The 11,102-nt window shown below is 42.5% G+C and overlaps 1 protein-coding gene across 1 annotated transcript; it reads right to left on the reverse strand.

The window, feature by feature from the left end:
* Positions 1-13: 13 nt before the first annotated feature.
* Positions 14-11,060, reverse strand: GCLM (glutamate-cysteine ligase modifier subunit). The gene is made up of 7 exons (XM_048946929.1): positions 10,231-11,060; positions 7,355-7,420; positions 6,664-6,748; positions 5,925-5,981; positions 5,168-5,370; positions 3,914-4,028; positions 14-2,148 (listed from the first exon to the last, which is right to left on the reverse strand). Exons 1-7 carry the CDS (start codon positions 10,348-10,350, stop codon positions 1,979-1,981), a joined length of 816 nt encoding a protein of 271 aa, XP_048802886.1. The 5' UTR covers positions 10,351-11,060; the 3' UTR covers positions 14-1,978.
* Positions 11,061-11,102: the final 42 nt, after the last annotated feature.

Consider the following 11,102-nt stretch of genomic DNA (forward strand, 5'->3'; position numbering starts at 1 on the left):
TCATACAACGGCCTAAAAGAACTTCGGTTTTTAATTCGTCTCTGAAAGAAATGCCACCTCTCAGACTTCTGCACAGAGAGTAATATTGAAAAGCTGATAAGTCTTTATGCTATCAATGACATCGCAAAAACAAGACTGTCTTAAAGGGCATTTTCCTAAAGCAAGAGAACTCAGTTGACAGCTGGAAAGTAAATAATGACACCATAAGGGCAATGTGCATTGTTTTAGCACAGCTCTTATTTTAGGGAATTCCCACTGACAGAACACACATGCAATCAAATAATGGCAGCAAACAGTTCAGAGTGGTTAATCAGCAGCAGCACACAACTCAGTGCCATACACAAGGTACAAAGGAAACACCTTTTCCAGATCTGATGCACAATGACCCAACATAAACCCTACATTTTGTTCAGGAGGAAAAAACCAGAACATTTTATTGATACATTACTAGTTCAAGTTCTCTGCCTCTTGTTTATCAAAACAACTGAAGCAATAGTAGAAATCCACGCATTCCTAGGGTTGGCCATATACACATAAGATAGTGAAGAACTCAAAGGCATCTCAAAGAATCATCTTGTAACTTAGTGGAATGGTTCAGAGCGAGCTGGTATTTCCACACAGTGCCTACAAGCACTCAGATTCAACTCACTGCCTGCACAATAGAATTTAAAAAATGGTGGAAATTTGTTTCCTCACAGCCCTAAGCTCAAAATAAATACATACAAGTAATTTAACTAGTACTAATAAGAAGTACTAGTAACTCCTACCTGAAATCCAGAGGAAAATGAGCATTGGATTCTAGACACTTAGAACCCCTGGTGAACAGACAGAGCTTTTTTTTTTTTTTTTTTTTTTGGCCATCTATTCTGATTTTAATGCCAAGGAAATTTAAAGGCCTTTCCAATAGAGCACATTAAACCGGCCTTAGCTGCAGCCATTTATCCCTAAGACTCCAAAGCCAGACCATTAAGCAACTGCCAAACAGAAAGATATCTAAGTCTAAGACAATCTTTGTCTGCTTCATTTCTGAATGGCACCCAAGCAAGGCCGTTTCCAAGGCAATCCTCAGAATCATCATCCCTTTTACATGATCACACAGCCAGCAGCCTTAACATTTCCCACTGTTTCTGCCATGGCTGATTCAGATTGCATAGCTCTTGAACATTAGAAGAACAAACACACACAGCTGAGGACAAACCAAGTACTGTTGGATTCCTGATTAACACATTTCTCATCATTTGTTTCCAGTTCTTAATTTTTAAACACACAATGGAACATTTTCTACTTGAAATGGCAAAGATGCCATCATTTGAGAAGTACTAAAAGCACACAGGCACAAAAGACAGAAGGAATTCAAGTCATAAAAAGTAAAGCAATTTGGAAGGTGCTTCTTTCTAAATCAGAGGATTGCTTTTTTTTTTTTTTAATATAAACATGATATATTAAAAATAAACCAATTTTTCCCATCCACACAAATTAAACAACTAATTTGCCTATATACATAAGAAGTAAAGATAGTTTATTTAGAATAATTGTTCCATGAAAGTTGGCAATTTTCTATATAAAAAAAAATAAATCAGTCCTTGAATGTTTGAAATCCATGTTCCTACCACATTAGTAAATATTAAAGAGAAATTGAACTTAAAAATATATGTTTCTCTATGCTGCCTAGCGGTAGCTAAAATATAATCAGAACTCCTACAGTGAACTGGTCATAAAAAGAAATACTTTAAGCTGTTCCTTTATAGATCATTTCAACAGTAAAGCCAAAACATTTTTAATGAACTGGTCAGTACATTAAAAAATATATCATTAGAACACTGCAGATGCTCCTTCTGACATCATGCTCAATAACTACAACTTTTGGTCTTTGTTATAAATGATGTAAAGTCTCTCTATGAAAAAGGCATGTTCCTCCCATCCCCCAGAAATTAAAACAGTAGGACATTTCAAAGAATAAAAAAAAAGGTGAAGGGTTTTAAGAGGCGTTTCTTTTAGCTTGCATGATATAGCCTTTGGACTTGATAATTCCTCTGCTTTTAACAATGACCGAATACCGCAGAATCCATAAAGGAATCCATTCGTGTGCTTTGATGTTCTGGATGCTTTCCTGAAGAACTTCTTGAAAACTTGCTTCACAAAGTAATTCTAAAGTTAAAAAGGAATATTCATGCTTTAAATAATGCCAGACAAACAGCTGCAAAAAGCAACACTTAGTAAGAGAGTCTTTTGCCTACAGTGAAAACCTTCAGCAGCATCAGGTATCCACTCCTTCTGAATACATACAAGGGAAATTCCATTCAACATTTCAGAATGAATCTTCAGGACAGCTTTTGCCTTTTAACAAACATTATTTTCCATAGAACCAATAAACAGAATTCCACCACATCTAATGGAGCTGATCAGCAGAGCTACTAGCAAGAAAAAGCAAAAATTGAAAAGACACTAGCTAGACAAATCAGAGAGCAGTAAAGCATGAGGCTGAAATCAGCAAAGTAGTGAGCAGCAGCAGAGTTCTTTTTGCAGCCACAAGAAGCTCAGCCTTTATAGCATCTCCTGTAATGGGACTCATGGGTATAAGCTCAGAAAGCATCAAGGAAAACAAGGATAATTGCTAAAAAGCAGGATGACCAGGAAAATACAAACTCTCCTAGTTTCCTCTGGAAAGTCAAGTCAAAGCAACAGTCTGATGAGGAGCATTCCCAAAGATAGTCTCAAGACTTTTCAGCTGACCAAGACAGAAAAACTAGGCTTTGCAAACAATGCATGAGAAAATGACTCTGCCTTATTTTCAAACAAAATTCTCTTCTTCATTTCATGACTCTTGATTGAGATTAGCTATTAAATCACAGGCTGTGTTTTGGATGTGGAATTTGCCACATTGAATGGCAATTCATCTTGTAGCCTGCTAGGGTGGAACTGACACATTCTCAAGCACTGACGTAAGCCATTGGTTTTGACGGTGATACTATAAAGCAGGTACTTAGATAGCATTTCATACAGAGCTGGCTTTTGTTTTTTTTTGGTTTTGTTTTTAACTTAAGGGGGGGAAGGGAGGAAAGGAGAAGAAAGAAAAAAAAAAAAAAGACAACTGTTGATCAGGAAGAAATGTGTGGGAAAGGAATGAGCAAAGTATTGGTTAAGACTTCAGGCTTACAGTTCCAGCAAGATATTTAAGGTATCATTACAGCAAAGATCTTCTGATGAGTTTTGAGAAATGAATGCAATACTCCAGTATATTCCAGTGAGCTAATAGCTCAGAGTTCTAGAGACTACAGAAAGTCTTAAAAGTCCTTCAACCATTTTATAAACTGCTCTAAACAACTGAAGAATTCAAACAGTTACAAAAAGAATTTGTGAAAGTCATCACAAATGAAAGAATCCATCATGAAGTGTAATAATTTCCTGTTTCCAACATTATGCAAAGATCAACTGACTGACCATCAACGCTCTCATGCAAGATCTCCGCAGAAAAGTTCTGGGCAAGTGGACTTCCATTTGTCATTTACTGCCCTTCACCAAGAACAAAATGAGTTTACGTGATTTATATAAATAAGTTATTTTTGAATGAAGCATAGTAAAAAAAATCTCAGTACTTTGTTCTTATATTTATATTGTTTTTGCCAATTAAAACTATTTCAAAGGACTAACCCATGTTAGACTTGTTGCCTTTGCACCCTCTCTCCCTCCCTCTTCTGGAAGGGAAAGCAAGAACGTAATACTTTGTGTTATATAATACTTTGTAGAGATGAACTTTCTAAAATCCTTTTTTCAGGAATCAAATGTAATGAAGTTTGAAGTGCAGAGAAGGATCATTCCTGATTTTGGACTGAATACGTGCATTTAGAAGCCTTTGGTTACCATTACATGGCCTAACACTTCTGCGGTGTTCAGACATGTTGCAAAGTCTTACCTTTCGGGTCATTGTGAGTTAGCAACTGTATGTCAAACTGTTTTGCAAATGCTGTGAGATCAGGAGGCATCACGCAGCAGGAAGCCAGGTTCACCTGATTGCTACTCGGTTTCACCTGAAAGTAATAGAATGCTTTTATAAGAAAATACACTGTCATTCTTTGCACCTATGCCTGTATTACAGCGCTTGGACCAATCTGCCTTGACCACTGCTGTGAGACCTGAGCAAGGACAGAAGTTCCACACATTGCTCAACAACCAACTCCAACACCTGCAACTTCCCACAGCCCGGGGCACAAAACAACATAGGATCTCACTTCAGGTACCATCACATTGAGGCACATTCTAACCCATCGTGGCTTCCTGTCTATTGTGCTCCCTAAATACCAGAGTATTTCTACCCCCTCTCTGCAGTAAGAATGTTATAGGGGTGTTACTTCAAAAAAGATCTCAAAATTCAGGTTTATTAAGGATATATAATTTGCAGCCTTTCATATATTCAAATAAAACATATCAAGTTAAAAGGGACTTTCCCACTGACTGCTCACCACAATCTACATCCATGATCACTGTGCAGATAGTTATCAATTCCCTGAACTATCTCAATATACAACAGAGTGAGGAGTATAAAACAGTTTTGTCGTGTTCACACATCACAAAAGAAATGCAAGAGCAGTATTCAAAGAACTGATACCAAAACAGTAAATCCCTAAGCTTACACAAGCATGATCAGATGCTAGCAGTGACCTCTGGCACTCAAGTATGACAAGGCAAGTAGTCACATTGGACAAGCAAACATGCTGCTTGATTCAGTCTCTTCCTCTTTCAGTTTATGTTTAGCATTCAAGAAGCATTTTCCAAAGGGAAACCCCTCCATTCTCTGAAGTCCAAACAGCTATAATCAAAACATCACTGGAATAAACCTTAAGGTTTAAGAGTAGTTTTTATGGTCCTGTTCATAAGGATGTTCAAAACTAAGCCCCCTACTTCTTCAAATTACTACTACTGAACCCACCCATGGCCTACAGTCCTCGGGGACCTGTTTAGAAAAAAACACTGAACAAGTGACAATCACATCTGGAGCGTTCCCCCCATTGAACAACATTATGACAGTCAGTAAGATGCTGAAAATAACTGGAGCCAGTTTTTTTTTTTTTTTAAAAACTATTATAACAAGTAATACACACCAAATTATTACAACATGGCAACCAACAAAATTCTGCCATAGAAATGCAATTATGAAGTTCGTTCTCACCTGTGCCCATATGTACAGCTGCTCTAGAAGTGTTTTATCAAGGTCAGAGGTGCCTATGGCAACAATCTTTTTGCTTTCAACTAGAGTTTCAAGTTCTTGCCAATAAGGTTGCAGATACTCCAAAGAGAGATTAGCTCCATCTTCAATAGGAGGTGGAGCAATAATGACCGAATCTAACTGAGCAACTCCAAGGGAAGAACACGCTGAAAAATAACGACAGCAATTTTTTTTTCATGAGGTAAGAACATAAGCAGCATCACATCTCAAATTCAGCAGAAACAACACAGCTGCTGCTTCACTGCTTCCAGTTCACCATTTGAGAATTCCCATTAGAAGCCAAATACCAGTAAAACAATTTCCTTAGCCAAGAATCAAACTTACAGATCTAAAATATCACAGTTTGCAGTGAAATTCATAGTGTTGTTAGTTGTTTTTTAACTGGTAAAAACTTCCTGTATCATTGTTACAAAAACACCACACGCTTCTCACTATTTAATAAGATCTGTGTGAAGGAATAAGAACTTCCTGGAGCAAAGAATCAAACTTGAGTTTTTACAGAGATGCACATTTAGTAAGTTTACTGACTGAAATAATGCATAAATTATACTTGACTACTTATGCTTCTCTTTAAAGGAAAAGAGCATATACTTGCAACGGTCATTAAATACATCTCAAGTGGAAAAAATGTCCTAATTTTAGATCTAAATGCTGAAGTAAAAGAAATAAAAAAGCCTTGAAGTTCAAGTTTCACACTTACCCATGTCCACTGCATCTCTGATTGATGAAGAGCTTGATCCAACAATGAAAAGTTTTGCTGTTTTCAAAGAAACAAATCCATAACTGAACAAGCCAGCAATTACTAAATATGCAGCATATATAGCAGTAGCAAATAGCTATTTAAGAGCTCTTGGTAAGGGCTTGTAAGAGTATTCATCAGTTCAAAAATCTGAAAAAATTCTGGAGTGTAACTGCCCAAAAACAACACTGGTCTCTTAAATTTGAGAGTTGCACAGTCTGAGAATAAGAACTCATCCAATTAGAGGCCCAGTAAGCTGTAAAGCTGGGACAGCAGTACAAAGATTTCTTCAGAACTTACTGAAGTTGGGATGTCCTAGCGTTAGTTTGGACTTCCTCCAAGTTCACCACATTTGACCTGGCACAATTATGCAAATAAATGTGCTTCCAATGTTTTTTCTTCACTGTAGCATTATCTGTGATAATTTGCTACAGCAAAGTCAAAGATTCACAAAATATTTTTTTAATGTCCCAATGGGATGGAAATTAAAGTAGAAAAATGATGAGCGGCTTTAAAACCTGAAACATGTTTGGGTCTTTCTCAGCTAACTGATGTAAGCATGACAGTGAGCACTGATGACATTTGACTTTGCCATTACAAAGCAAGAAGAAAAAATATATGCATGTGAACTTCCTACTACAAACAGCATATGAAACCCTTTCATCCAACCAGATTTTTTTTAAAAAATCTGCATTCTTACCTGATACTTTCAGTTCATCCCTTTCTTCAGGATTCATTTTTTCCACAGCTTGAGCTACGGTACATTCCAGAACCTCTGCCATTTCCTTTAGAAATCACATGAGACAACTTGTCAATAGGTGTCAGTAAGTTTCTGAACACTATTGTTAATTCAAACACAATTCCACAACAAAAACCTTACAGAAACAGACGTAGCATCAAAGCACAGTTACACAAAAACAAAGTAACACAGCACCTCTTGACCTATGTGAAGTCAGAGGAAAATACTGTATGACAAAAAAAGAAATACAACCCAACACAAACAACCACACACAACATATATATTGATAGGAATTACATATATATTGATACAAATTACTGGAACAACATTTAGGAGTAACTTGCTTTTCGGATGTAAAGAGACCACTATGGCAAACTACCTTCCTAAACAAAGCAAGCAAAGAAACCCAACAGCTTCCTCAGCTGAGAATTCTTATTTCCCCATCAACAGGATTCTTTACTTCAGTGAATCTCAAGAGGCTAAGAAATATCACACATGAAAACAAACAGAGAAAAAGCAACCAAAAAGGAGGGTTGAGAAATACTATTTTAAGGTATCTGGAGCTGCAGACATTCATAAAATTTCAGTAGATTCATTCATATTTTAAAAGTACATATTTGTGTTCAAATGTAAGGTGCACAGTCTCTCCTACCTGATTCTGATCTCTTCCAACCTTTGAGCTCCATTCAGTCAGTGTTTTCTGAATGCAGTCCCGCACCTAAAAAATATTTTGACATTCAGGTGCATTTATGTTTCAGTTGCATAGAAATACAATGATTCACAGACATATGGCAGACAGCAGGTAAACTCGTGATCCAATTTCTTCAACCACAAATGATTCTTCTTCCATAGTTTCCATACGAAACTTGTTCAAGCAAGCTAACTCTAGAAGAATTCTTCTCCTCTTTCAAAGGGTTTTAGCAGTAACACAAGTACCGTACTTCATTTATTTCTGACCAACACCATCCTAAAAGGAATTGTATGCAAGAAATAGATGCCTACATTGTGGGTTTCTTTTTTTTTTTTAAATACAAAGATTGTTAAGTTGCAAAGTAAACAGATAATAGCATATGTGCTGTAACAACATCAGTCACTTATTACATTCATAACCTCTCTTTCCAAGGTGCAACCCTTTTCCACCTTCTTATTCCATTCTATCAAATTTCTAGGAGGATCCTTTAGATCCTACCTTCAGTTGCACTTTTCCTTCTTCCAGATGTGAAATAGATCTGGTAACAATTCTGACTATGAATATGAATAGGTTTGCCTTTCTACACTCATTAAGCCTCAGTAAGCCAATTAACAAACTGAACATTGCACCAGTGCTTCAGCTGTACCTGTACCCTTCCCTCTAACATGCCACCCTGCAGACTAATGCTATGCACTGTCAGACTATCTGCTGTGAGAGAAGCACTCCAAAAGCCCATGTTGCTGAAAGGGCAGTAAAGCATTTTATATCTGTGCAAATACCTTCTTATATCTCTGAATGGCAGTTTCCTGGGACAACTAACACGAACTCAGAACCCATTACACTCCACACCAAGGCCAATGCTCTAAAGGGAGCCTACAAAGAGGAGGGGAATCAACTCTTTGAAAGAGTTGACAACTGCAGAGCAAGGGGAAATGGTTTTAAGTTGAGGGAGGGGAGATTTAGGTTGGATGCTGGGGGAAATTCTTTACTATGAGAATGGTAACGTGCTGGAACAGGCTGCACAGAGAGGGTTTGGATGGAGGTGTTCAAGGCCAGGTCGGATGGGGCCCTGGGCAGCCTGGTCTAGTATTAAACAGGGAGGTTGGTGGCCCTGCATGTGGCAGGGGGTTGGAGATTCATGATCCTTGAGGTCCCTTCCAACCCTGGCCATTCTGTGATACCACCATACAGGAATCCAACACCACAAAGACAAGACATAATCCTGTAAGAACACTATGTGTGACACTTAAAACGTGAGGAATAAAGTAATTGACTCAAAAGTCAAGAACTGATTTCACTAAGCAGCTATCTGTGACGCTAGAATTCTTTAACATTATGTTCCCATCAACATGGGCAATCTTCTCCTGTCTGAAGAAAAGTGCAGGACTGCTCAAGATGTATATCCCATTTCTACTACTTTGCCACTCCCTGTTGCTGCAGTGCTGGATTGAACAAAGCTCTGTCCCCAGGGCACACCGCCTCCTCCCAGCACAGTCAGGCACACAGTGCGCCCGTGCCTCTGAGCAGCGCAGCGGTTATAGCTCACTGCTACCAGCCCTACAGTTCATTCTTCTCAACGTTCTGCTTCTGTTCTCACACTAGGAACACCACACACTGCCACACTAAGCAGAATAGATTAAAACTCACTTATTTCTGATAAATTATGCTGGTTTTGGAATCCCAGCAATGCCAGCAAGTTGGCAGCCTTATGTTTAAATGAAAACGTCTCTGTAATCAAATGTCCAGAAATACCCCAATGGACCAGCTATGCACACCGCCATTCTTCAATAACCTTCCAGATGGTACTGACACCATTTGCTGGTGATGCTGCAGCATCCTCTTAGCTGCAAGATCTATTTCACACGGGCCACAGCAATCAGTAATGGGGCCAAAATAAGAGCCATTACTTCACAACATCCACATAAAAGTACAAGGAACTCTTCCTTGGTATCGCATTGCCTTTCTGCATGGTCACCACTCCCATGGTCTGCGTGCAGTCGCACACTCAGCCAACTTATAACACAGCATCATGTCAGTGCAGCTCTAAGCAGCTCTGCTGAGTGCATGAGGTCAAGTTTCAGGCACCTGGTCAGACAGCAAAGCAGGAGCTCTGTAGTCCACAGCCACAGGATGCCCCAGTTGGCTAGAATGATTGCAGGCGATGGCATCCAGTGCTAGAGGTAATGGCTTTGAAATATTAATCAAAAGTACATTTAAAAACAGCAGATCACTTTAGTCTTCAAAGAAGACATCAGCGACTGCACTTCGCCTAAACTTGTCACCGTCACTGAAGCATTAAAATGATTCTAAGTTGGAAAGGAGAACCTCACTGCTTGAAATGAGGGTTTGCGTCACGTCATTCTCCTGAACGAAGCACGAGGAACCCCTCGCCTTACAGCCTGATTCCCCGAGACCAGACGCACGACGCGGTTACATCAGGCACAGCCTCAACCACCACAGCTTACCAGCCCCGGCGCTGCCCTCAAGGCGGACAGCACTTCACCGGCCGCTCGGCCCGACGCGTTTCGACGCAGCCGCTCCGGGCCCACGGGATCAGCCCCACCCCCAGCCCGAACGCCGCCGGCCCGGCCCGCACCGCGCAGCGGCCGCCGCAACACCGCCGCGCCGTCGGCATTTCTCACGGCGGCTGCGGGGAGGCACGGCCTGCCGGATCGCGTCGCCCTTGGTAACGGGCGCCCGGAAAGCGAGCGGACGAAGCCCCGAAGGTCGGCTGTATCTCTACAGACGCGCCGGCGGAGGGCCCCCAGCGCTCCCTCAGGCGCCAGCCCACAGTCTCCCGCCGCAGGGCCCCTGACGGCCCGGGGCCGCCCGCTCACCTCCTCGCTGGGGGTGGCGGGGCACTTCTTGCGGCCGCAGCCCCAGCTCAGCAGGTTGCCGGTCTGCAGGTTGAGGGTATCCGCTCGCTCCAGCAGAGCGCGAGCGCCTTCCGTCTCCATGGCGAAGCCTCGCGCTGCAGCGGCACCGAGTGGCGCCGTGACTCAGCAGACGGAGGGGCGGGCGGCCCGCGCTTTGTAACCGCCCGCGGTCACATGGCGCGAGGACAATGGGCGGCGGGGCGGAGCGGGGAGGGCCTGGCCTGGAAGGCAGCGCGCACCGAGCGCCGCTCGCTCCGCCGTCGCAGCCTCACGCGCGCCGGCGGGGCGGAGCGAGAGGTCGAGGCGGGCGGCCGCTCCGCTCCGTGCGGACGGTGGCCGGCTGCGGCCGCTGAACCAATGGCGCTCGTTTAGCTCGCGGAAATCGCCGCAGCCATGCGAGGTTCGGTCGCGGCGCTGTGAGTAATGCGTGGGGATCCAGAGAAGACGAGCAAGGAGCCCTCAGAGGAACCGGGTGCCCGTTTGGTTCTGTCGTGCTTTCTTTCGGATGAAACTTAAAACGCAGTGCAGCGACGTCACGGCGGTTCCGCAGCAGCCGTGACAGCGAGCGCGCCGCCGATTTGCGAAAGCACGGATTTTATTTCATAAACCACAAAAACCTGGAGCGCCGCGCCACCCGGCGCTGCGTCCCGCACTCACGACTGCCCCGGCGAGGAGCGCACCCCGCAGCACCGCCCCCGAGCGGAACCGAACGTCGCGATATCCGCACGGCCGAGCGACGGAAGCCTCACGCTCCGGGTCCGGCGGCGAAGCTGCTGCCTCGCGCTTCCCGGGGCGGGGCGGGGCGGGGCCAGAAGGGGCGGAGCCCGACGGGG

The sequence above is a fragment of the Lagopus muta genome, chromosome 5 (assembly GCF_023343835.1).
Source record: "Lagopus muta isolate bLagMut1 chromosome 5, bLagMut1 primary, whole genome shotgun sequence".
Lineage (NCBI taxonomy): Eukaryota > Metazoa > Chordata > Aves > Galliformes > Phasianidae > Lagopus > Lagopus muta.

Coding starts and splice junctions, on each gene's coding strand:
- GCLM (XM_048946929.1), bottom strand. CDS start 10,350: ATGGAGACGGAAGGCGCTCGCGCTCTGCTGGAGCGAGCGGATACCCTC. Junction 7,421..10,230: donor CCGCCACCCCCAGCGAGGAG/GTGAGCGGGCGG, acceptor AATATTTTTTAG/GTGCGGGACTGCATTCAGAA. Junction 2,149..3,913: donor AACTCACAATGACCCGAAAG/GTAAGACTTTGC, acceptor TTTTAACTTTAG/AATTACTTTGTGAAGCAAGT.